This window comes from Bos taurus, chromosome 8, assembly GCF_002263795.3.
Source record: "Bos taurus isolate L1 Dominette 01449 registration number 42190680 breed Hereford chromosome 8, ARS-UCD2.0, whole genome shotgun sequence".
Lineage (NCBI taxonomy): Eukaryota > Metazoa > Chordata > Mammalia > Artiodactyla > Bovidae > Bos > Bos taurus.
In genome coordinates this window covers 29,100,408-29,128,389 of record NC_037335.1, presented here as the reverse complement: position 1 = coordinate 29,128,389, position 27,982 = coordinate 29,100,408, and the positions used below count along the sequence as shown (strand labels likewise).

Genomic DNA, 27,982 nt, shown 5'->3' with positions numbered 1-27,982 from the left:
ACAAATACTATATGACATTACTTATATATGGAATCTAAAGAATACTACAAACTAGTGAATATAAAGAAACAGATTCACAGATACAGAGAACAAACTAATAGTTACCAGTGGGGAAAAGGAAGGGGGCAGGGGCAAGATAGGGATAGGAGGTTGAAAGATACAAACTATTATATATAAAATAAACTGCAAGGATATATTATGCAGCACAAGGAATATAGCCAATATTTTATAATAACTATAAATGGAGTATAACCTTTAAAATTCTGAATCACCATGCTGTACACCTGAAACTCATGTAATACTATAAATCAGCTATAAATAAGACCATCTTACCAAGAAACAAACATTCAAGTGTACATCACACTACAATTAAATATCAGCAAAACAGGTGCTGTGTACATCTTTCACATGTAGACCAACCAGAAGACTTTAATTCTATCAAGTGTAATTTATTTAAATAATAATTCAATTGCACATTGTAGGTAAACCAGTAAATCAATATGAAAATAAAAAATCCCAAGAGTATCCAGCAACTTAAACACACATCTAATAATGCAGAGTATTCTATAAATACTAAGGAATGAAAAATAAAACACTGACTTTCAAGATGGGCTGATTTATTTGCACTTAAAAATACAGTTTCTAAGATGATATTTGTTTTCAAAAATGTCTTAATGTTAAATATAGGCTACAGGAATTGATGTCTTCATGTTGAAAATTTATATCTCACATCAGCATGAGCTTACACATCATAGATGATAACATTACACAAAATCAGCAAATGAACACCCATTTTGGAACACAGTTTTGATATTAAAAACATCAGAAGTTCAGTTTTCTTCTTTCTTCTTGACTTATACTGATAAAATGCTTTTAAACCTACAAGCCATTTCACTTTCTAATGCCAGATCCAATGCCTACTTGATCAGCAGATGGATGCTACTAAACACATTCCTCTTGCCTAGAAGTCACACCTTCCATTTCTAAACATATTTTGCTCTGTAAAACTGTGACCACAGGGAATGGGGAAGACAGGATTTAAGTTCAAATGTAATGAGAAGAGAAAAAGTGAGGTAAAATGCTGAAAATGTTTACTAATAAAACATTACATTTTAAGGTACGTACAGGTAGGTTTGATGATTCAACAGGAAACCAACAGTGATTTGCAAAAACGCTATGGCCTGTAATTAAAATCCCCCTACATGTCAAGGTAACATGAAGGTTTTTTAGGTGACCAGATCTCTAGACAGATTTGTTTGTGCATTTTAAGTCAAAGCAAAATTTTCCAAGTGAAGTACCTACAAAATAAATTTGCTTTGGAAATAAGCCTCAGTAATAAAATAATACCTCTCACTTATTAAATATATATTTTGCTTTTACATATGATTCAGCAACTTACATCAAAAAATTCAAGAGTTCTATAAACATCTGCAAATAAATATTTTAAAACACTAGTATACAAATGAATCTGCTGGTATTCATTCAGGTGTTCGGATGTTGGCAGTTAGCAAAGGAAGAAAATATTTTTAAATAAACTACTTAGCTATAAAATTCTCCCCTAACATAACACGAGAATGCAATACACTGTTGAGAATTAAGTAATTTTTCTGGATAGCACGTAACAGTGAAACACATGTGTTCTCCTTCCACAAATCTTAGTTACACAGAACCCAGTGGTACTGTCTTTGGAAGCCATTAAAGTAATAGCCTAAGATTTATAATGTTTACCATAATCTCTCTTTATGTGTAAATTACTTTCTTAAAGCACTATATAGGAAACATTTGTCCACTATGAAGAAAAAAATCACTTCAAGAAAAAAAGTGAACTAACAAAAACTATTTAAACTTTTTTACTATACCCAAAGTTGCCACCTGGACACTTGGCTCCAATAGACAAGAATGAATTAAAATGCATGACTCTAAAGCAGGGAGAGTCTTCCCTTGAAATGAGGAAGACCTTCCAGCACTTCAAAATAATGCAATTCCTTTAAAACTGAAATAAGCAATATTCTTTAACATGTTCATTTTATCTGGTTTCTCTGGTTTCAGTTCTGTTACGCTGAGACTAACTTTTTTTCCCCTAAATGATGTAACACAAACTAAAAACTTAAAACTAATTTATTAAAAAAAATATTAAGTAGCAGTAAAACAAAAGCTCCCACTGGGATATACCAGCATCCCTTATATTCATCATTTAAATTACGTGTGTCTAAGAACTACTGGATTAACATATAAGGTACATTATATATTAATATGCAATTAGGTTTTACTTAATGAAGGTATTAAAGTACCTTTAGTTTTCCTATGAAATATCTAATCTGTAGGCACTGGTATACTCTCTTTATTAGTGAAATACAGTGAGGTGGCTGCTTTAATTTCTTCCACACAGAGTCATGTTATAGTATTACTACATTGACACATCTGTAAACTGGACAGAATGAAGGTTGGACTTCCTGTGAAGCTAGATCCACACTGTCCTATGGGATAGACCAGGCCAAGAACCTGCTCAGCCTTCTCAATCTACTACATAGCCCCTGTATCATTTCTTTTTGTGGTTACAAAATTATAAACAGACTGGAATGGACTTTAACACCAAGGTCAAACAGCAACCACTCAACACAGAAGTTATTACTCCTCAAGCTAAATTCTGGTGTGTCCTTTTCATTACACTTCAACATTCTAAAATAACTAAATCTAAGGGATGTTTAAAAGACAAAACTACCAACAATGAGGAGCAGAAACAGGATTTTACAACAAGCAATCTAATAATATAAAGAAAAAATATGTAAATAATTGGTCTAGGGGAATGGAAAATGGGAGAAAACCCTGTACTCCTTCTGAAAGAACAGTACAAAATAATATTATCTATTTAATATTTGTAAGCTGTTTTCTTTGCCAACAAAGGTCCATCTAGTCAAGGCTATGGTTTTTCCTGTGGTCATGTATGGATGTGAGAGTTGGACTGTGAGGAAGGCTGAGTGCCGAAGACTTGATGCTTTTGAACTGTGGTGTTGGAGAAGACTCTTGAGAGTCCCTTGGACTGCAAGGAGATCCAACCAGTCCATTCTGAAGGAGATCAGCCCTGGGATTTCTTTGGAAGGAATGATGCTAAAGCTGAAACTCCAGTACTTTTACAACCTCATGCAAAGAGTTGACTTATTGGAAAAGACTCTGATGCTGGGAGGGATTGGGGGCAGGAGAAGGGGATGACAGAGGATGAGATGGCTGGATGGCATCACTGACTCAATGGACGTGAGTCTGAGTGAACTCTGGGAGTTGGTGATGGACAGGGAGGCCTGGCGTGGTGCGATTCATGGGGTTGCAAAGAGTCAGACATGACTGAGCGACTGGACTGAACTGAACTGAAGCTGTTTTCTATCTGCCTATTTATGTATCTGACCAAGAAATGTTTAGTCACTAAGTCATGTCCGACTCTTTGTGACCCCATGGACTGCAGTCTACCAGGCTCCTCTATCCATGGGATTTCCTACTGGAGTGGGTTGCCATTTCCTTCTCCAGGGGGCCTTCCCATTGGCAGGTGGATTCTTTGCCACTGAGTCACCAAGGAAGCCCCATAGGAAATGTCTAAAGAGCTTTAAAATATGTCAATTACATGTATGCATATCACTTAGGTATCATACACATATTAAACATAATAAGCAGCAAAAGACAAATACACATCTTTAAATAAACTATTTGCCAAATTATTCTCTAAATGGGTAACTAGTACCTAAAATTTTTAAAGGAGAATATTAGCCTAGCTGAGTCGATATTGAAACACTAATAATATAAGGAGATTGAAGTGGGTCACCCAAATCTTCAGAATAATGTTAATCCTAGAAAATATTTTAATCATATAATCTAACATCTTAAAAGTGAGAGTCTCTTCGTCTACAAACTAAGAGTTTGTGCTGTTACATCTCAAAAAATAAGGAATGTCTATAAAGTCAGATTAAGCTAATAATCCTAAAAATAAAATCTCTCAGTCTAGTATATAAGGAACTGAGGAAGGGAGAGAATAATAATGTTCAAACAGGCCAATGATCGATGACTATCTGCAGATGAAATATAATGAAATGAAGGTTTATGGGAACTTAAAACAGAAAAAGCAAACCTCACAGATACATATTTGAACCATGACAGGTGATTTAAGGTGATCACAGCAGGCAGCAGGTATAAGTCAGAACCCCAGGAAGCATGACAGGGGAAAGCATGTATAAATGAATGCTCCCTGACTCTCAGCATCATTCCAACATGTGCCAAGTTCCAAGTGCTCTATGGTGACATGTGGCCAGTGGCTACCATAACTGGAGAGCAGGACTGAAGGAGAAACAAGAGTGCTGAGAGGGTAGGGAGGTTACATTTTCTGAGATCCATTCCATGCCCTATGAATCACAAACTCTTAGGGCATCAGAATAGTCACTGGAGTCTTCATTATTTTAACTAAATGTATTTGAATTTATGATTTACAAATACGGATTAAGTAAGAAAAAACAGAAATACAAAAAAAATTAATGAAGAATTAATCAGAATGACAGAAATTTTTTCAGTTGACTATAAAGATCTTTTTGAAATTACTTTTAAAGTTCAAATGAAGAAAAATCTCTATTCAGAAACATCAACAGACTCGGTTTAAAGAATAGATGAGAAATGAAATCATAATGAATATTAACAGCAGCAGCTATTAGGGCCTATCACAATGTAACTGCCTCTAAAAGTAGCTTCAAAAGAGAAAACACTTACTTTTCTTTGAAAGGTGGTAACTTGTTCTTTACACAATCCCACTGATTTGAATCTGAACAAAGACTCACAGTGACCTCAAAGCTCAAACCATAAGCTTCCAGGTCAGGTAGGAATGATCATCACATAACTCTGCTAAACTCCTTTGCAAAATAGATGGTTATACTCTTGTATTGTTTCGATCATTAATAATCTTTGACACTGATTAATCTGGAATTCACCCACAGCTTCTATGCACTTGTAGTAGAGACAAAGAATCAGTGAACCTCCTTTTCTTATATAACTTGAGACCTTCTTATACCCAGAAGAAGCAAAGAAATATTAAAACATATGTTCATATAAGAGCTGATACAGTTGATCTTCCATTGTCAAGCAGAAATCATGCTTTCCTTGCCACCAAAATTACAAAGGCTAATCTATTTAAGTCTTAAGTTTGTGTTTGTTAGTTGCTGAGTCATGTCTGACTCTTTGCAACCCCGTGGACTGTATTACAGCCCACCAGGTTCTTCTGTCCATGGAATTCTCTAGGCAAGGATATTGGAGTGGGTAGCCATTCCCTTCTCCAAGGGATCTGAAGTTTGCTGCTGCTGCTGCTAAGTCGCTTCAGTCGTGTCCAACTCTGTGCGACCCCATAGACAGCAGCTCACCAGGCTCCCCCGTCCCTGGGATTCTCCAGGCAAGGATCTTAAATTTACATAAAGCCAATCTCTGGCTTTGCATTTAAAAAAACAAAAAATTTTAAGGCAATTATACCAAGAATTACACAAATTGCACCGTCAGACACATTGGCAGCCCAACCTCCTTACAAATGCCCCTTAAAACAGCAGATAAAATATTGTCACTTCGGGACTCATTCTTCACAGAACACCCTGAGTCACAAAATAACTCTATAAATGCAGTATTAGCAGAGGTCACAGGAAACTAGTACGGCCATGGTATCTTGAACATGGTAGGAAACAGATGAATATTTGTAGCATTAATGACACTACAACATTTAAAAATCTATTGGATAGGTTAGCAGATAGGAAATAAAAATACAAATATAATAAGAACAAATAACAAAGGAAAAATCTTAATTGGAGATATGAATTCTTTATATTTGTTCTGGTAATGCTGAGTTAAAACAAAAATAACCTCCAATAACTTAAACCATTTCCATTTTACATCAGAAACAGCATTTTTTTAACTTACTTTTGCTTTGACTCATAGCTTCTCACAAAAGCAATAAGATTTTTTTTTAATTAAAAAAAATTAATGCTACCAAAGCTCTTCTAAGGAATTTGGAAACTTTTTTCCCAAGTAATATTTAAAGAAATTGTTCAACAGATTTTCCACTACTAATTGTAATGGCAGTTAATTTATTTCCTCTTTTGTCTGGTCCTCACGTAAAGTTTTATAATTCATATTAATAGCATGTGAGGAAATCTACCACCTATATTATCTGAAAGGGTGGTACTCTGACTATAGTTGAATTCATCATTTTCCATTGGAAATACATCCTCGGTATTGGCCAAGAATTAGTACGGTGAAGAAAATAAGATCAAATACCTGCTGGATACAGGCTCTTAGGCGTGCGTGCATGTGTGTGAAGTCATTTCTGTCATGTCCAATTCTTTGCGACCCTATGGACTGTAGCCCGCCAGGCTCCTCTGTCCATGGGATTCTCCAGGCAAGAAATACTGGAGCTGGGTTGCCAAGCCCTCCTCCAGGGATCTTCCCAACCCACAGATCGAATCCACGTCTCTTACGTCTCCTGCATTGGCAGGTGGGTTCTTTACCGCTAGGGCCACCTGGGAAGCCCAGAGGCTCTTATAATAGGAAATAAACATCAAGGCGCAAATTCACAATGTGAGCTCATGTCAGTGCTAAACACTGAATAAATCCGAATTTGTTTGAATCTCCACGCTTCTTTCATTTTACATCAGAGACCACAGACTCAGCCAATACTTTAGTTTTGATACTGTAATCTGTACATAAAAATCGTAACTATTACAACTCGTATTCACAAAGCCTTTCAATTTACCAAAAAAGCTATCACGCACATTATTCCACTGAGCCCTCACAAACACCAAGCTCTGTGTTGCTATCTCCACTGGGGCAACTGAGTCCTAGAAAGGGCTGATGACTTGTTCCGTGTTGAGGAACTATTAACTAACAGAGCAGGGCTCCTGACTGCCAGTCAGGGGCTGTTTTTGTTCAACTGCAGAGGCTTCCAGGACAAGGTATTCTTCATAACAAAAATAAGACAAAATCCTGATTCATCGATTCATAAATCGTTTTTTTGTCGCTCTGTATGCAATCTTGTCCTGAGCCGCTGCATATACATATTGGAGAGCTGGGGTGGGGGTGTGGGGCTGCAGGCAGTGGTGATTGTAAAATAACACGCACACCAAGTGGGAATGGTTTGGATTAAACATTTTAACATTGGTTGCTGAAAATAAATACCTAAGACACAGACCTACAATTATAAAACTGAAAGAGACCTTGGAAGTCATCTGTTCTTTTTCCATTTCACAGATGAGGAAAATACGGTGACGGAGAGAGGCCGAAACTCCCTAAAGGTCACCCTGGTAACTGCTGACAGCAGAGCCAGCACCATACAGTCAGGCTCTCTTCCACTCTATGCCCTGATTGTGTCTGCAAATTAAAGGACTAAGCACAGTCCAGATATTTACAAGGAACCATCACAGTGCTAGGAAGATTAGAAAACTAGACCTCACACCAACATTATGAGTGTAAAAATTATTGATATCATTTAAAGCAGCAGGAACTTTATAAGAAAAATAATCAATGTATATTTTTTAGCTCTCATGGATAAAGTTGAGAATAATCCAAAATATAAATTTTCCCTTTAGATACATGGAGTTTTCTGAGTTTTGTTATAATGATGATAGACTTAAGTACATTCAAAAACAGGACAGTCTCTCAAAAATGCCACCACCTTTAACTTACATGAAGAATAAAAAATAATAACATCTCATCTTTTCTAGATACAGGTCTTTCAACCAATTACCTACGTTCCCTGTCCTGTTCACACCCATTACTTGTCTTTTTCAGGAGTTTTCTGAAAAAGATTAAGCTATTTTGAATGTAGGTTTTTCTTATTTTCTTTCTGAAACTTAAATTCTAGGCAACAAACTATCTCTGAAGTTTAACTGCCCAACAAATCTAAATATGGCTCAGGTTATAAGCCATTTACTACCTACATGATATTCATTTCCACATTTAAAAAAATAAATAATCTATTTAGACTTTATTGTACCTGTGAGTCCTTTAAAAGACTTCTTCACTCTCCAATTCAAATTAATTTGAAATTCCTTTTGAAGATGCAAAATATAAGTTTTCAAGATATTACTGATCATCATTCCATAGAGAAAAAAAAAAAACACTTAAGTAGACCAAGAATAAACCACACAAATTATAGAAAATATTGACAGTAAAATTAGTTTTTTGTCTCTCATTCACAAGATCATTTTTCCACTTTAATACAAGGCCTAATCTATAGTATACGCCGGTATGAATTGAGAGAAAAGTCCATCCTTCATGTTCTGATCAATCTGAAGACGATTTTTTCCAGAGGTGAAGAGCTGCCTGAATTCTGAAGTGTAGTCTTGACTCCAACGAGTAATCTTTGTAGTTATTTCTAAAGACAGAAAACAATAAAATTTTAATGTCAAAATTCCTTTATAAACCAGGGTACCACCACCCTCCTCTCCTTCTTCTCACCTTCATTCTTTATTTACTCTCAAACATCACTATGCATAACAGTGGATTTTGTTAAAATGCAGATTCTGTTCCTGGGTGGAGGGGGGGATGACAATATTCTGTATTTCTAGAAGTTTCCAGGTGGTGGTCTAAAAATCCTACTTTGAATAGCAAGGTTTGTACTTCTCCCAAACAGCAAGAAGGTTATGCTGAGGACTTAAAAAAATTTGTGAACTATTTTTAAATAGCTGATCTCCTTTTCTAAACTGGAAATTTTAGGCAACCTCGTATAAACAAGGTGAATATGATCATTCACCCCCTCAAAAAAAAATTTAAGTTAAATACACACACACACACACACACACTCATGAAAGAACACTGACAACAAACTTACTCCAATTCTCACAGGCAAATGTCAATGGTTTAGTCAATAATTATGATGTGACAATGTCAGGAGGGGAATTAGAAATTCACAGATTACTTTAAAACTTCACGTATATCATCCGCACTGACTTCTCTTTGCTAGAATTGTTCAGACTCAGAAAAATGGAGTGGCTTGGATCTTGGGCTCTACTCTCACACACACCACCTTGGCCCATGGGAGAGTTATATCTTTCTCTGCAGTGGCATTCACTTCTTTCTACAGCCCTTTATGTTATACAGGTCTAAAGGTTACTTACTGGTAACCTTGCTAAGGGTTATTATTCATAAGCTAAACCAACATCTTACTAGAATTTCAAAGGATGTAATTGAGTATTTCCCTAATTAACCTGGGCAGCTTTGCAAAGCTCCTACTGTACAAGGAGAACTGCAGATAATCAACAGTCTTGAAATTATTGGGAAGTTTGTCTATGTTGACATCACTAGCACTGTCTTGAGTTAGTGTTGACTTTTTGATCACTGCTGGTCTTTCTCTTTCTCAGTGAATTACTGGTCTTTTATTTTCATTGCTATATATTTGCCTTATGTATTACTTGAAAGTGAAAGCTGCTCAGTCTTGTCCAACTCTCTGCAACCCCATGGACTGTAGCCTGCCAGGCTCCTCTGTCCATGGAATTCTCTAGGCCAGAATACTGGAGTGGGTAGCCATTTCCTTCTCCAGGAGATCTTCTGAACCCAGGTATCAAACCCCAGACTCCCGCATTGCAGGCGGATTCTTTACCGTTTGATAACACTAAATATGTCCACATGATAAATACTTAGAAACAGTACTTTTAGTCCCAAATTTTCTAATGGCTAGATTTGAAGATACATGAACGTTAGCTGAAATGGCAGTCATACTCACTCTCAAGAAACTAACTTTAAAAGTGACTTTCTCATATCTCTAGGTTAATAAAATAAAAAAGTGGAATGGCTGACTCCACTTTCTCACTTTACTTGTCCAGTTGCTGATGATCTTCATGCTGCCAAATTCAGCAGCCACTTCTCTGGTCTCACCTTGCTTGACCTCTTGGCAACCATCTTCACAGCCTCCCACTCTTCTTTTGAAACATTTTGTTCACTTGGCTCTCCAGGATGTCATCCTAACTCATGGCCACTTCTTTAATCTTACTATTTAATCTCTAAAATAACTGCATAGCTCAAGGCTCTGTGCTGGATCTCCTCTAGCTACATCCCCAAATGACCCCACCACAGTTTTAAATATCACTGTCTCTGTCCTGGTGACATTCAAATATCTACAACTGGCCTTGACCTTTACACTGAACTACATGCTCATATAAATGACTGTAAATTCACCATCTCCATATGAATACCTATAGGCACCTCAAAATAACAGAGTCCAAACAGAAACATGTTTTTTTTTCCTCTCTTCAACCCTGCTCCTCTAAGTATTCCCCATTTCAGTAAAGCATCGTTATCAACCTAGTATCTTGATACCCTCCCCCTCCTATCCCCAGCCAGGAATGCTCCTCATCCAGTCTTCTGGTGACAGATCTTCTCAGGACTGGCTTTAATTATGCTAATCTCAGCTACATAGCACCTCCTCAAGGAAACCTTTCAGAATTAACAGTCTAAAGTAATACCCAGGTACCTTGTATCATATCATAAATCTCAATGAAGCATAAATCATTGCTATTTTTCTTATCTGTGTATTTACCAATACTCCACAATTTAGAAAGCAGAAACATTGCCTGTTGATGCACAGTTGTTTGTCTAGAACCTTCTCTAGTGTCTGGCACATAATAGGTACTCAGTGAATACTTGCTAAATTTAAGGAAATGAACAAACCAATGAGTTATTAAGCTAGTTATGGCCTAGAGCTATCACGCATTCTTTCTCCACTGCAAGTAGTGTTCACAGCAAGCAGACCACAGGATTTGTGTCCCCAGTAAATGAACCACGATCACAGGAAATCTGAGCACCACTGTCCACCAGGATTGATAAAGTGCTATGAAATTGCCACAATAGCCAGAAAGAAGAAAGAGTCAGGAAGATTCAAAGGGCTTCTTCAAATGAGAGGCTTTTTAATGAAATGAGAGAGATGGTGGAATATACCAAAGGTCAGCAAACTATAACCAAAATTATGGCCAACTCTGGGCACACTCATTTATTTACATATTGTCTTCTATGGCCACTTTCAATACTACTGAGTACTTACAATGGAGACCCTCTACTACAAAGCCAAAAGTGTTAACTGGCCCTTTACAGAAAAAGTTTTCTGACCCCTGATACAGAAGAGAATAGGTTAGAAATCTGTCCTGTAGGTACCCCCAAATCATAACAAACAGTCATAGGGTCAGGCATTAAGAAGCTTGAAAATTGCACAGTTCTAACAAAAGCCACAAGTAGAAATTAAGCATAAATTAGCAAAGGTAATATAATGAATAATTTTTCATTAATACGTTCATTTTTAAGTGTATCAAGTTATTGCTGTTGTAAAAATAGTATTGATATTCCCGACTCCATAGCAGTCAAGGAAAGCTGCCTTTACCACTTACCTTGCAGTTTCTAGGACCTTTATGGCCTTGTCAATTTCTCCTTGGTTTTTATACAAAAATGCCAATTCAAACAGAGTAAATGGCACTAGGTAGTGGTCATACTTCAGTAGCTTTTCACTAAAAGAGTGAATGAAAAGTAATTAAATCTCAACAGAAGAAAGAACATATCATTCTTTTTTCAACATATATATTTTTCCCCATTCTTATGAAAATAGGTATAGCACTAAGTCTATTACTAGAGAAAAGCTGTCATTATACAGTTAAAGAATGTAATAAACCATGGCAATAAACAGTATGCTTTTAATATATTCCTTTTTTTTTTGGTCTCACTCTATGGTATACAGGATCTTAGTTCCCCAATCAGGGAAAATTTAACTCATGCCCCTGCAGTGGAAGCACAAAGTCCTAACCACTGGAGCACCAGGGATTTCCTCTGTCACTCTAATTTTATCCCTTAGTCTAAATCCAGCACTGCACATTGTTTCCTGCCTTTTCACGTAGACATTATCCTAGAAAGGACAAGATCATGAACATGTTCAGAAGTGACTCCATTTAGAAAATGACTCCACTTGTTTTTCACCAAGGTTTAACTTTCTTTACACTGTTTGTCTTATAATGCTTCAAAATGTCAAGAAAGAAGGGGCCGACACTTCCATTTACAGCAGTATTATGGAAATATCTGACTTCCCAATATCTAGAAGCGCTGAAACAAATAAGAGCAACACCCCTTTAAAAGGAGAGCTCAGCTCACAAGAACATAAGGAAGACTCTCAAACCAAAAACAAAACCAGAACTCTAATTGTGTTGAAGATGCCAAAGTACTCCTGGGTCTGTCTCAGCCAAGGCTTTGTGTCTCTCTGTCCACACAGGAGGTGAGACCTTGGGTCCACATAATATGTAGAGCAGGGGCTGAGACCACTACGTAAAGCTGGGGCCCAGCTCCATCAGAGAAAGGGTAGACGACCTACTCGTGAAAGGGTAGAGAACCCACTCGTGGCACAGGAGGAAGCCAAGGGCAGTTGCCTCTGTGGCCTACACTCTGTGCTCAGTTGCTTCAGTCGTGTCTGACTCTGCAACCCTATGGACTATAGACCATCAGGCTCCTCCACTCATGGGATTCTCCAGGCAAGAATACTGGAATGGCTTGCCGTGCCCTTCCCCAGGGGATCTTTCTGACCCAGGGATCAAACCCACGTCTCTTATGTCTTCGGCATTGGCAGGTGGGTTCTTAACCCCTAGCGCCATCTGGGAAGACTGGCCTATTCTCTAGGTAGGAAGAAAAAAGCAAATCCCTTAAGAAATTAATAATCAATGGGCCTGTCCTCACCTGAACATGCAATTCAAATTTATGTGGCCCAAATGATCTAAGAACCTCTAAGCAACAAAATTAACATGAAAGTCGTCCAGGCTGAGAAAAGCCTTTGGGGCATCTGGCAGAAATAAAAGCACAGTGCTTAGAAACAGACTCTTCCTCAGTCCTAGCCTCACTGGAGTCTCAAGATAAAACTCATTGAAGTTGAGTTCACAATCCAAAACTATAAAACACACCAGCAAACTATCCACTATGAGATTCAAAAGACACAACAAATAGCCCAAATAAGTCATCCTTTTGATCCTAATAAAAATGTCAATAAGAGGGAGCTCAATGGATACTTCTTTAACAAATTTACTAAAGACAGCATGTTATTAATTTGAGAAATAGACATTGAGTCTTTCCTCTTCTTATAAGGACAGCAGTCCTCCTACATTCTCAGAAAATATGGTCAGAAGAGGAGGATCAGTAGCTATAGATGGGAAAGCACATGATATCGAACAGAAGACGTCAAGCAGAAGTCTGTGGCTGTGACTTATTTGGTATACAGAATGGTTTCCAAAAAATTGAGCCAAGCTTTAAAAATCAGAAGATGTTACATAAAATTCAGATTCCAGGCTTTCAATGATAAATTGTAGGCATTATTACTAGTGGGCCCACACTGTCAAGAAAAATAATCAATTTGAGTTCAGGAGTGGCGGTACTCTTTAGAGAGACCACACAATATCCCTGATCTGCAGTGCCTTCTAATCCACATTCCCACCATCACTCAGAAAGGTTACTTGTCTGGCCCCTGTAGACAACTGCATCTGTGAATCCAGATGCAGAGAAGAGGGCCAGGCAACAGAACCTTGATCAACTCTCTAATTAGCAAAGGAGCAGGACATCATCATCAGTGCTACTGAGGGGATAATAATCATTCATCCTAGAAAAATGCCCCTTGCCAAAAGAGAAGCTGTTATAGCATTTATCACAGTTGTTCTTTCCTGCCAAATTATCATTACAATGATGGTTAGTCTGTTTATTCAACTCTGAAACCCTAGGATTCAGGATCACAGTTTCTGGCACATAGTGGGTACTCAAATATTGGTAGAATAAATGAATGACAGACAAATGCACAAATCAAAAAAAGTATCAGATGTTCAGTACGTTACTGCCAAAATTTAGACAGACACCTGTCAGCTTGGCTGTAAATTTAGCTTTCGTGAGTCACCTCTAAACACCATGCGGAAAAGCATAAAGCCATGTTCACTTAGGTTATCATTTCTTTCTCAGAGAATAAAGAAAACATTACTGGATTCTCTTTCTGACAACACCAAGTGAAAAAAGGTTAGCAGCAGAGACAAAAGCATCACTTTCTCACAGCGATTCCCCAGAAACCGCGATTTGCACTCAAGCTGGTTTCATCGTCTGCTTTTACCTTTGGATAATATGATTGAAGCACAGTTCTGCTTGCAAGGGCCGCTGTAGGTTCTTCAGGCAGCATCCTTTGAGCAGTTTCACTAGACAGTCGTCATCGACAGAGTAGTCGCTGGAGTCTTGAAGCAAAACACATACAGTTTACTCACAAAAACAAAAAATAGCCTACTTAAGAGGCAGCACTAACAGCTATTAGGTTTCAGAGGGATCATTTAAAAATTTAAAAATATATATGTTTAGCATTTTTATACCTCACTAAATTCAATGAAAATACTTCAAATGAAAAGAATATCAAGGTTAATACTACAACACACCATTTGATTAAGGGGTTTACTCTAGCCTTTTTTCACTTTATCACTCTCACCACTCAAAAAGTTTTTTTAGGTGCTCGCCTCTGAGTTATGTGACCTTAGGTAAAATAATAGTAAGTTTGAACTGTAAATAAAGTAAGAGCTTTATTAATTTAATGAAAGGTAAAGCAGTGAGGAGCAAGCAGGCAGCCTCTTCCTGTGGCTCCGGCCCCTAATCGGGCTGGCTTCGTGTGAAAGAGGGTAACGCTTCCATGTGGAGAAGCAGATGGCCTTCTCCCCATTAAAAATGCAGAAAGGAGAACACCCTCCCCAGATCATTATGTTTACAGCTTACCAGTTCTCCCAGGTTAGGTGCTTTGGGGGACGAAATTATGTCATAAAATTAGACAAAATGGTTCTGAAATACAGGTAAAGCACCTAAAATCCCCACAAACTTCTAACTGCATGAAGCTAACACAGAGGATCTTCTTTCAGGACATTTTTCCTTTTGAAAGTGACTCTACCTGCTATAGCCCAAGGCTAATACATATTAACAGAAGCAACCAAATCGTGCGTGACATCTATCTGACAAAGGTGGCAATTTCACATCTATACCACTTATGAATTTGGGTTTTTCTTTTTTGCAAGTTAAGTAGAAATAAGAAATCATTCCAAGACAGACTGATTATTTATACATTTCAGGCTGTGACAACACAGGTGGGAAGGGACAAAAAACCAAAATGATGAGGCTTTGAGAGTCCTTCATACTGAAATACTCTTGCTTTCAGTACAAATATCAGAAATCACCATTAACGCATGCTGGTGTTTTAATCAGTAAACAGCTTGTCTATGGGAGGTTAAGGATGCTACTTAACCAAGTCAAAGAAGGTTGCTTTATTTCTAGGTGCCGAAGATAGCTGATAATGATCTCTCACTTCCAAGATCTGACAAGTTATTCACTATGAAAATCACAAATATCAATACCACATTACCTTCCCTATTAAAGACCATCCCCCCACTCAAAAAACAATCTATTTACGCTTCTAATCAACAAACCAGACTGGGGCTATGTTTAGCATCTGTGGCTGATTGAATCCGCGAATGAGGAATCTGTGGACACAGAGGGCAGAGTATGGAACTTGAGCATCCAAAGACTGTGGTATCGACAGTGAAGCTTGGAATCAATTCCAAGTGGAAAATAAGGGGAAACCATATACAAAGGTCTCACTCAGTGGTGGTATGTATTAGTCTATACTACAAAGGACAGACATTCAAACATTAGAATTTATTCTATTGAACCAAAACCCTCGTCTTTGTAGGAAAACAGAAGCAAGCTAGCCTACTCCTTTGGAGGAAAAAATAGCCTACAAATGTTTTCACTTAAAAAAAAAAGATTTGTCTTTACCTCCCATTTCTCACATATACACTTACTTTAAAACATATTCATTTTTTCATCTAATTTGCAAATATGTGGCATTTAATCACAAATAATTCCCTTAATGACAGGGACAATGTTTTTTCTACTATCACAATGCTATATCTGGTATGAAAAATGAGTGTTCAAAGGAACAAATTAATGAAAAATGGCCAAATTAGTTCCACAAAAATAAATATTAGTAAATTTGTTCAAAAGCCTTAAAAATTTTACTGAACTGCAATTTTCTGAAACCCATTTTTTGAAGAAAATTTTTATGGAGCTTTATCTCAGTTAAATTTTAAAATGACGTGGCTTTACATTGAGTTTCCACTCAAATCAAAGTAAATATTTTTCCTTTTGAAATTACTCTATATAAAAAGTTGTTAAAAAAAAATCTTATACCCATTAGCATGCCTACTACCAAAAAACAAACAAAACAGATTAAAAAAAAGAAAAGAAAATTACCACTTCAGTATTCTTGCCTTGAGAACCCCATGAACAGTATGAAAAGGCAAAATGATAGGATACTGAAAGAGAAACTCCCCAGGTCAGTAGGTGCCCAATATGCTACTGGAGATCAGTGGAGAAATAACTCCAGAAAGAATGAAGGGATGGAGCCAAAGCAAAAACAATACCCAGCTGTGGATGTGACTGGTGATAGAAGCAAGGTCCGATGCTGTAAAGAGCAATATTGCATAGGAACCTGGAATGTCAGGTCCATGAATCAAGGCAAATTGGAAGTGGTCAAACAAGAGATGGCAAGAGTGAATATCGACATTCTAGGAATCAGCGAACTAAAATGGACTGGAATGGATGAATTTAGCTCAGATGACCATTATATCTACTACTGCAGGCAGGAATCCCTCAGAAGAAATGGAGTGGCCATCATGGTCAACAAAAGCATCCGAAATGCAGTACTTGGATGCAATCTCAAAAATGACAGAATGATCTCTGTTCATTTCCAAGGCAAACCATTCAACATCACAGTAATCCAAGTCTATGCCCCAACCAGTAACGCTGAAGAAGCTGAAGTTGAACAGTTCTATGAAGACCTACAAGACTTTTTAGAACTTACACCCAAAAAGATGTCCTTTTCATTATAGGGGACTGGAATGCAAAAGTAGGAAGTCAAGAAACACCTGGAATAACAGGCAAATTTGGCCTTGGAATACGGAATGAAGCAGGGCAAAGAAAATCCACTGGTCATAGCAAACACCCTCTTCCGACAACACAAGAGAAAACTTGTGTTGGACATCACCAGATGGTCAACACCAAAATCAGATTGATTATATTCTTTGCAGCCAAAGATGGAGATGCTCTATACAGTCAGCAAAAACAAGACCAGGAGCTGACTGTGGCCCAGACCATGAACTCCTTATTGCCAACTTCAGACTTAAATTGAAGAAAGTAGGGAAAACCACTAGACCATTCAGGTATGACCTAAATCAAATCCCTTATGATTATACAGTGGAAGTGAGAAATAGATTTAAGGGCCTAGATCTGATAGACAGAGTACCTGATGAACTATGGAATGAGGTTCGTGACATTGTACAGGAGACAGGGATCAAGACCATCCCCATGGAAAAGAAATGCAAAAAAGCAAAATGGCTGTCTGGGGAGGCCTTACAAATAGCTATGAAAAGACCCAGAGGGATGGTATGGGGAGGGAGGAGGGAGGAGAGTTCAGGATGGGAAACACAAGTATACCTGTGGTGGATTCATTTCGATATATGGCAAAACCAATACAATACTGTAAAGTTAAAAAATAAAATTAAACTAAAAAAAAAAAGAAGAGAAGCAAAAAGCAAAGGAGAAAAGGAAAGATATAAACATCTGAATGCAGAGTTCCAAAGAATAGCAAGAAGAGATAAGAAAGCCCTCTTCAGTGATCAATGCAAAAAAATAGAGGAAAACAACAGAATGGGAAAGACTAGAGATCTCTTCAAGAAAATCAGAGATACCAAAGGAACATTTCATGCAAAGATGGACTCGATAAAGGACAGAAATGGTATGGACCTAACAGAAGCAGAAGATATTAAGAAGAGATGGCAAGAATACACAGAAGAACTGTACAAAAAAGATCTTCACGATCCAGATAATCATGATGGTGTGATCCCTAACCTAGAGCCAGACATCCTGGAATGTGAAGTCAAGTGGGCCTTAGAAAGCATCACTACGAACAAAGCTAGTGGAGGTGATGGAATTCCAGTTGAGCTACTCCAAATCCTGAAAGATGATGCTGTGAAAGTGCTGCACTCAATATGCCAGCAAATTTGGAAAACTCAGCAGTGGCCTCAGGACTGGAAAAGGTCAGTTTTCATTCCAATCCCAAAGAAAGGCAATGCCAAAGAATGCTCAAACTACCGCACAATTGCACTCATCTCACATGCTAGTAAAGTAATGCTCCAGGTTCTCTAAGCCAGGCTTCAGCAATATGTGAACTGTGAACTTCCTGATGTGCAATCTGGTTTTAGAAAAGGCAGAGGAACCAGAGATCAAATTGCCAACATCCACTGGATCATGGAAAAAGCAAGAGAGTTCCAGAAAAACATCTATTTCTGCTTTATTGACTATGCCAAAGCCTTTGACTGTGTGGATCACAATAAACTGTGGAAAATTCTGAAAGAGATGGGAATACCAGACCACCTGATCTGCCTCTTGAGAAATTTGTATGCAGGTCAGGAAGCAACAGTTAGAACTGGACATGGAACAACAGACTGGTTCCAAATAGGAAAAGGAGTTCGTCCAGGCTGTATATTGTCACCCTGTTTATTTAACTTATATGCAGAGTACATCATGAGAAACGCTGGACTGGAAGAAACACAAGCTGGAATCAAGATTGCCGGGAGAAATATCAATAACCTCAGATATGCAGATGACACCACCCTTATGGCAGAAAGTGAAGAGGAACTCAAAAGCCTCTTGATTAAAGTGAAAGTGGAGAGTGAAAAAGTTGGCTTAAAGCTCAACTTTCAGAAAACGAAGATCATGGCATCTGGTCCCATCACTTCTTGGGAAATAGATGGGGAAACAGTGGAAACAGTGGCAGACTTTATTTTTCAGGGCTCCAAAATCACTGCAGATGGTGACTGCAGCCATGAAATTAAAAGACGCTTGCTCCTTGGAAGAAGAGCTATGACCAACCTAGACAGCGTATTTAAAAGGAGAGACATTACTTTGCCAACAAAGGTCCGTCTAGTCAAGGCTATGGTTTTTCCCGTGGTCATTTACGGATGTGAGAGTTGGACTGCAAAGAAGGCTGAGCGCCGAAGAATTGATGCTTTTGAACTGTGGTGTTGGAGAAGACTCTTGAGAGTCCCTTGGACTGCAAGGAGATCCAACCAGTCCATTCTGAAGGAGATCAGCCCTGGGATTTCTTTGGAAGGAATGATGCTAAAGCTGAAACTCCAGTACTTTGGCCACCTCATGCGAAGAGTTGACTCATTGGAAAAGACTCTGATGCTAGGAGGGATTGGGGACAGGAGGAGAAGGGGATGACAGAGGATGAGATGGCTGGATGGCATCACCGACTCGATGGACGTGAGTTTGAATGAAGTCCGGGAGTTGGTGATGGACAGGGAGGCCTGGCGTGCTAAGATTCATGGGGTCACAAAGAATCAGACATGACTGAGTGACTGATCTGCTCTGATGTCTGAGCACTGTCAAGGATGTAGAGAAATTGAAACCTGTGTGTATTGTTGATGGGAATGTACAAAGGTGCAGCCACTAGAGAAAACAGTATGTCAGTTCCTAAAAAAATTAAAAATAGAAATGTTACATGATCTAGCAAATCCACCTTGAGGCATGTATCTAAAAGAACTGAAAGCAGCATCTGAATGAAATATTTGCATATACATGTTCATAGAATTATTGTTCACAGTCAAAAGTGGAAGCAACCCAAATATACATTGATGGATGAATAGATAAACAAAATTTGGTATAAACATCCAACAGAATATTATGCAGCCTTAAAAATGAAGGAAATTCTGACACATGCTGCAACATGGACATACCTGGAGGATATTAGGATAAGGGAAATAGGCAGCACAAGAAGAAAAAGACTGCACGATCCCACCTATATAGAGTCTCTAGAGAGTCAAATCCACAGTAATAAAGAGTAAAACAGTGACTGCCAGCCACTGTGAAGAGCGGGAAATGGGGAGTTACTGTTTAAGGGGTATGAAAAAGTTCTCAAAACTGGCTGCACAACTGAGTGAATATACTTAGCACTACTGGACCATACAGTTTAAAAATGGTTAATATGGCAAATTTTATATTATGTGCATTTTCCTGCAATTAAAAATGTAGGAGATAATATAAAAATGTAAAGAGGTTCACTTTATCTATAATAAAGATAAAAAACTATATAAAATTTTTATATCTAAATTATAACTGATATAAAATTATAAAATCTATAATAGATCTAAAATTTTTAAATCTATATCTATAACATATTAACTCTATATTAATAGTTAATTAATAGATGCTTAATTAACTAACTGGGTTAATTAATAGACGTTTACTCCTTGGAAGAAAAGTTATGACCAACCTAGACAGCATGTTTAAAAGCAGAGACATTACATTGCCAACAAAGGTCCATCTAGTCAAGGAGGTTTTTCCAGTAGTCATATATCAATGTGAGAGTTGGACTATAAAGAAAGCTGAGTGCCGAAGAACTGATGCTTTTGAACTGTGATGATGGAGAAGACTCTTGAGAGTCCCTTGGACTGCAAGGAGATCCAACCAGTCCATCCTAAAGGAGATCAGTCCTGGGTATTCATTGGAAGGACTGATGTTGAGGCTGAAACTCCAATATTTTGGCCACCTGACACAAAGACCTCACTCATTTGAAAAGACCCTGATGCTGAGAAGGATTGAGGGCAGGAGGAGAAGGGGACGACAGAGGATGAGATGGTTGGATGGCATCACCAACTCAATGGACCTGAGTTTGGGTAAACTTTGGAAGTTAGTGATGGACAGGGAGGCCTGGCATGCTGCAGTCCATGGGGTCGCAAAGAGTTCGACACGACTGAGCAACTGAACTGAATGAACTATTGATGGGAATCTAAAATTAGAATAATTTCAAATATGGAAAGCAGCCTAAATGCCCAACAATACTGAAAGAGTTGGTTAAATTATGATACATTATCTCCATGGAATGCCAGGAAGCTCTGGAAATTATTACAAGGGTTACCTAGAAAGAATTAAAACATTTATGATAAACTACCATATGATCCAGTAACCCCACCTCTGCATATTTATCTGAAAAAAAAATACTATCTCAAAAAGATATATGCATGCTCATGTTCATTGCATTATTTACAACAGAGAATCATGGAAAAGATCTAAGTATCCATCAATGGATGAATGGATAAAGGAAATGTGAAATATGTGTCTGTGTGTGTGTGTAAAATGGAACATTCAGCCATGAAAAAGAATCAAAGTGTTCCATCTGCAACAACATGACGGACCTTGAAGGTACTAATGCTAAGTGAACAAAAGTCAGATGAACACCCTATGTTCTCACTTCTATGTGAAACCTAAAGAAATAAAAGCTCATAGATATAGGGAATAGACAGGTTGTCAGGGGCAAGAGCTTGAGGAGTAGGAGGAATATGTGAAGAGGTCAAAATGTACAAACTCCCAGATATAAGGCAAAGGTGAAAAGGAAAGATATACCCATCTGAATGCAGCGTTCCAAAGAATAGCAAGGAGAGCTAAGAAAGGCTTCTTCAGTGATCAATGTAACAATAGAATGGGAAAGACTAAAGATCTCTTCAAGAAAATTAGAGATACCAAGGGAACATTTCATGCAAAGATGGGCTTGATGAAGGACAGAATGGTATGGACCTAACAAAAGCTGAAGATATTAAGAAGAGCTGGCAAGAATACACAGAAGAACTGTACAAAAAAAACCTTCATGACCTAGATAACCATGATGGTGTGATCACTCAGCTAGAGCCAGACTTCGCATCCTGAAATGCGAAGTCAAGTGGCCTTAGGAAGCATCATGACAAACAAAGCTAGTGGAGGTGATAGAATCCCAGTTGAGCTATTTCAAATCATAAAAGATGAGGCTGTGGAAGTGCTGCACTCAATATGCCAGCAAATTTGGAAGACTCAGCAGTGGCCACAGGACTGGAAAAGGTCAGTTTTCATTCCAATCCCAAAGAAAGGCAAGGCCAAAGAATGTTCAAATTACTGCATAGCTGCACTCATCTCACACGCTAGCAAAGCAATGCTTAAAATCTTCCAAGCCAGGCTTCAATCGTACATGAACCATGAACTTCCAGATGTTAAAGCTGGATTTAGAAAAGGCAAAGGAACCAGAGATCAAATGCCAACATCTGTTGGATCATCAAAAAAGCAAGAGAGTTCCAGAAAAACATCTACTTCTGCTTTATTGACTACGCCAAAGCCTTTGACTGTGTGGATCACAACAAACTGTGGAAAATTCTTAAAAAATGGGAATACCAGACCACCTTACCTGCCTCTTGAGAAATCTGTATGCAGGTCAAGAAGCAAAGGAGAAGGCAATGGGAACCCACTCCAGTACTCTTGCCTGGAAAATCCCATGGATGGAGGAGCCTGGTAGGCTGCAGTCCATGGAGTCACGAAGAGTCGGACACAACTGAGCAACTTCACTTTCACTTTTCACTTTCATGCATTGGAGAAGGAAATGGCAACCTACTCCAGTGTTCTTGCCTGGAGAATCCCAAGGATGGCAGAGCCTGGTGGGCTGCCATCTATGGGGTCGGACACAACTGAAGCGACTTAGCAGCAGCAGCAGCAGCAAGAAGCAACAGATAAAACTGGACATGGGACAACAGACTGGTTCCAAATCGAGAAAGGAGTACATCAAGGCTGTATATCATCACCCCGCTTATTTAACTTATATACAGAGTATATGATGCAAAATGCTGGGCTGGATGAAGCGCAAGCTGGAATCAAGATTACTGGGAGAAATATCAATAACCTGATATGCAGATGACACCACCCTTATGGCAGAAAGCGAAGAAGAACTAAAGAGCCTCTTGATGAAAATGAAAGAGAAGAGTGAAAAAGCTGGCTTAAAACTCAACATTCAAAAAACTATGATAATGGCATCCAGTCCCATCACTTCATGGCAAATAGATGGGGAAACAACGGAAACAGTGAAAGACTATTTCTTGGGCTCCAAAATCACTGCAGATGGTGACTGCAGCCATGAAATTAAAAGACGCTTGCTCCTTGGAAGAAGAGCTATGACCAACCTAGACAGCGTATTTAAAAGGAGAGACATTACTCTGCCAATAAAGGTCCATCTAGTCAATGCTATGGTTTTTCCAGTAGTCATGTATGGATGTGAAAGTTGGACTGTAAAGAAACCCGAGCACCGAAGAATTGATGCTTTTGAACTGTGGTGTTGGAGAAGGCTCTTGAGAGTCCCCTGGACTGCAAGGAGATCAAACTAGTCAATCCTAAAAGAAATCAGTCCTGAATATTCATTGGAAGGACTTTTGCCAAAGCTGAAACTCCAGTACTTTGGCCACCTGATGCGAAGAACTGACTCACTGGAAAAGACCCTGATGCTGGGAAAGATTGAAGGCAGGAGGGGAAGGGGACGACAGAGGATGAGATGGTTGGATGGCATCACCAACTCAATGGACATGAGTTTGAGCAAAATCTGGGAGTTAGTGATGGACAGGGAAGCCTGGCATGCTGCAGTCCATGGAGTCACAAAGAGCTGGACATGACTAAGAGACCGAACTGGACTGAAGTCAGCTATAAAACAACTAAGTCATGAAGATGTCAAGTACAAATGGTGACTACAGCTAATACTATATTGCACATTTGAAAGTTGCTAAGAGAGTAGATTTTCAAAGTTCTCAACAAAAGAAAAAAATTTTTGTAATGATGTATGGTGAAAGACATTTACTAGACTTATTATGGTGATCTTGCAATGTGTACAAATATCAAATCATTACATTGTACATCCGAAACTAATATAGTGTTATACGTCAGTTTTATCTCAATGAGAGAAAAGGTTATGATATAATAAATGAAAAGATATAGGCTAGAGTATGTCCAGATACACTATGATCATAACTATAAAAATAAATCTAAGTGGGCATGAACAGAAACTCTACATTAATTGTGCATAGTAGGAAAAACATGGGTGACTTTTTTCACCTACATTTTTCAAATGTAATGTTTAATTTTTTAAAGGTACTTGTAAAGAGAAATCTCATTAAACATTTCAGCCCCATGCTGTGGCCAAAGTAAAAAATGATCTAAATGAGGTGCTCATCCCTGGAGTCACAGACAATAATTTAATCCTCCGCATATCACACACCCCCAGTTCTCCACCCCTTGGCAGCCACTAATCTGCTTTCCGTCTTTATGGACTGATTTATCCTCGATATTTTATATAAACGGAATCACACACTCTGCTGTCTTTTGCCTCTGGCTTCTTTCACGGAGCCTCACGTGCCCACGGGACCATCCGTGCCCAAGGCTCACCCGTGTTGTGTCAGGTATCTTCCCTCCATCCTGACTGCAATCAGCCAGACACCTGCGGCTCAAGCTCTTTTGTTCTCATCACGCACACAGATCAACATGAGCAGATGTGCACGGGGAAAGGACGGGAGGGGGCAGCCGTAAAGATTTCCAGGCTCTCGCTTTTCATACTTACTCTCACTTTGTAGAGCTGCCTCGGCCTTTTCAACGGTTACCAACAGATTTTCAGAAAGGTCTTTTCTCTTGCTCACTAGTGGAAAACCATTCCAAACATACATCATTTCCTAATGAGGAAAAATGAGAAACCATTCACAATTACGTGAGGTCATTTGGTGTTCTTTATAACAACAAAGCCACGTGTGAGTGTTTTGCCTCAGTTGCTAGTGATCTCAAGACATTTAGAGATCATTTTTCTTAGCTTTCTTCATTTGGAGTTTAGTGATTTAATCTCCGATTTTTTCACTTTATTTAATGTTTTTAATGCTTTTTGGCTTTTATACTACAAAATAGTTCAGTATATATAGTACATTGTGTCTTCACTGAAAAAATAATTTGCTCATTTATTTGACAAGTATTTACTAAGCACCTACTGGTATCCATTCCTTTTGGAAGATAACAGATTACAGATAGAAATAAATATAATATTTTTAAATGATAATATGAACAATTCAAACATAAATTTTTGTTGTTGCTCTTAAGTAAAGGGAAACATTTTTTCTATATCTGCCAATTGTTTATATAAAATGTTTCCAAGGACATCACAGCAAATGAACACAGGAAATATTTTACCTGGCTCAGGTTCTTTTATACCATTAAAAACATGTGACAGTCCAGTAATGCAATCCAATATGCAGAAAATACATTCATTTAAAGGCCATATGGCAGAATGACAGCCCCTAAAAATGTAAACTAATGATTTATCATTGCAAATTATATTTAATAGGCTAACAGATGAGAATTTTTCTTTTTTTTTTTCTGGACCAAAAGCAAATGTGCTCTTGCTTGAAAATATTTTTCTAATCTTCCTGGTAGTTCAGTTCGTATTTTGAAAGGTACGAAGTAAGCAGGATAATTAGAATCTCCTTGGAAATAAATAAATGGTAAAATATGTTAAGATTGTTTGAACAGCCTCTTACAGGGAAGCAGTAGAAATGAGGAAAATACACTGGAGTTGAGTGACAGCAAAGTCATTTTCACCTTTTGGGACTGAAAACTAAGATCACAGCACTCTTTTGTTTTACATCTAAATTTTCTTATTGCTAATCGTGTAAGAGTTCAATAACTTTTGGAATATTTATTTAAACTGATGATGATTTTTTAAAATTTTGTTTTTATTGATGGAACATTTTATCAGAAAAAAAAATGTTTGTATGTGAACTGGTCATTTTATGAAATACAAGATTTTGGTAAAATTCCTAATTACCACAAATTCAAGCCAATTCTACACACTTAGCCCTGGAGAAAGAAGTACTCTGAGTTAATCTTCCTTAAGGCCCTTAGCAATCAGAGCAACATATACATCATATGTATACACAAGCATCTAAGTTTTAGGATGGAGAAAGGACTATGGTGCTCTAGAAAAATCCCAAGGAAGTTCTGTGACATGGAAAGAAAAAAATCTCCCAGCATTAATCACTTGATAAGAATGAGGCAGGAATGGAGCTGAAAGGTGTCATGGATGAAACAGTAGCAGGCTCCCATATTAGCTGGAAAAGGAGGATGTTTGGTCATTTTTGTGATTTGCATTGTGTTCTTCTTTTTACCTGTGCTCAGATATGATTTACAGAGTGGCCACATTTTTATCTCATTGCATCACAGGCACAGACCAGGCACAACCTGGTCTCAGGGTGGTGTTCTCTGAGATTGTTTTTCTTAAATAGGAAATACCTGGGCTGAGGTACTCGGTGCAGGCTAGCCCCCAACGACACCTGTGAGGAGCTGCAGTGTTCTTTCTCACAGAATATTTAAAGAGCTCCTATAAGTCAATGCGGTTTCCCTGGTGGCTCAGTTGGTAAAGAATCCGCCTGCAATGCAGGAGACCTGGGTTCGATCCCTGGGCTGGGAAGATCCCCTGGAGAAGGAAACGACTACCTACTCCAGTATTATGGCCTGGAGAATTCCATGGGCTGTACAGTCCATGGGGTCACAAAGAGTCAGACATGGCTGAGTGACCTTCACTCACTTTGTAACTTATAAGTCAATGATAAAATAATAAATAACCTAATAAAAAAATTAGGGAAGAAAGCCCATGAACAACAATTCATGAAATAAGATGTAAAAATGAACAAGCACATGAAAAGCTCAATCACACATTAAAAAAATAAAACACTGTTGGTAGGAATTTAAATCAGTACAGCCCTTCTGGAGAGCAATCTGGCAAAGTCCAAGTATTAAATGCATATGCCCTACAACTTGGAATTCTACTTCACAGAGAATTATATGCCCATGTACAAAGACAGCTATAGAAGAATATTCATTGTAGCCTGTTTGTGGTAATAAAAACTGGAAAGTAAGCAACTGTTAAAGGGGAATAATTGAATATACTCTGGAATCAAAAGAAAAAATCAGGAACCTCCAAAAAACGACAGCAGATGTCAGCTTGCACTAAACAGGTTCCCTGTGTTACTTGACTACTCACATAAACTAGACCCCAAAAGTTACTGTAATTTGATATATTCAGTACTTTTTAAAGCAATCTGCATTAAGACCATTTAACTTGAAATTATGCTTTTCATGAAGCCTAACCTAAATGGCACACTGATCAAGAATGGGAGCTCCAGCATTAGGCTACAACAGAAGCCACCAGCCACGTATGGCTCTGGAGCAATGTGGCTGGTTCAAACTGAGGCACGCTCTAAGCATAAAACACGCACCAGACTTCAGTGGATGAGCACAATATAAAAGAATGTGAAATCTCATTAATAAATTTTAGAGATTACACGCTCAAATGACAAAATTTTGCACGTGTACACGTGTGCTCAGTCGTTCAGTGGTTTCTGACTCTTGGCGACCCCATAGACTGTAGCCCGCCAGGCTCCTCTGTCCATGGAAGTTTCCAGGCAAGAATACTGGAATGGGTAGCCATTTCCTACTCCAAAAATTTTGCATAAACTGGGTTAAACCAATATTTTGAAAATGATTATCATGTGTCCTTCTACTTTTTAATTTTTTTACCTTTTGATTTTGAAGGTAGCAGCTAGAAAAGGTAGTTACAGCTGTGGCTTGCATTATAATTCAACTCAACTTCAAATATGCCAACTCACCTCTCTCTGTCTGAATTTCCTTATTTGTCAAATGAGGCTACAAAGAAAAATTCCTCTCCTAGAGTTACGGTTAAGTCTTGAATGACATACTTTATAAATAGCCTTTATCCAACACAATGATTTTTAATTGAGCAAACTTCACAACAAAAGTTAGATGTTCTCCCTAGCCCTGAAACTAGACAATGTATTTCTAGGATGCAAAGAGTAAGTAAATAAAGGCAGATACCAGGGCAGGCAAAACGAGCTTCACGGGTACTGGCAACGAGGGAGAGTAACGTCGAGCCTTCCTCACAGCAAACTTCTCAGTAGGGATCGATTTCCCAGCAATTCTCTGCTTCAAGCCATCCACCTGTCTGTGAAGAGCCCCAGTTCCAGTGAAAGGTCATCAGAACACATGC

At 38.2% G+C, this 27,982-nt stretch overlaps 1 protein-coding gene across 5 annotated transcripts in view; it reads right to left on the bottom strand.

Annotated features, from left to right (window-relative positions):
- Positions 1-600: 600 nt before the first annotated feature.
- The window catches only part of TTC39B (tetratricopeptide repeat domain 39B), a 156,056-nt gene continuing 128,674 nt past the window's right edge, over positions 601-27,982 (bottom strand). For all 5 annotated transcript variants that reach the window (XM_002689579.7, XM_015472440.3, XM_059889400.1 and 2 more), the window contains 5 exons: positions 27,811-27,937; positions 24,497-24,605; positions 14,117-14,234; positions 11,385-11,501; positions 601-8,383 (listed from right to left, as the gene is read on the bottom strand). In XM_002689579.7, coding sequence (XP_002689625.3) covers positions 8,293-8,383; positions 11,385-11,501; positions 14,117-14,234; positions 24,497-24,605; positions 27,811-27,937 — 562 coding nt within the window. In that variant the 3' untranslated portion in view covers positions 601-8,292. The remainder of the gene's footprint in view (positions 8,384-11,384; positions 11,502-14,116; positions 14,235-24,496; positions 24,606-27,810; positions 27,938-27,982) is intronic.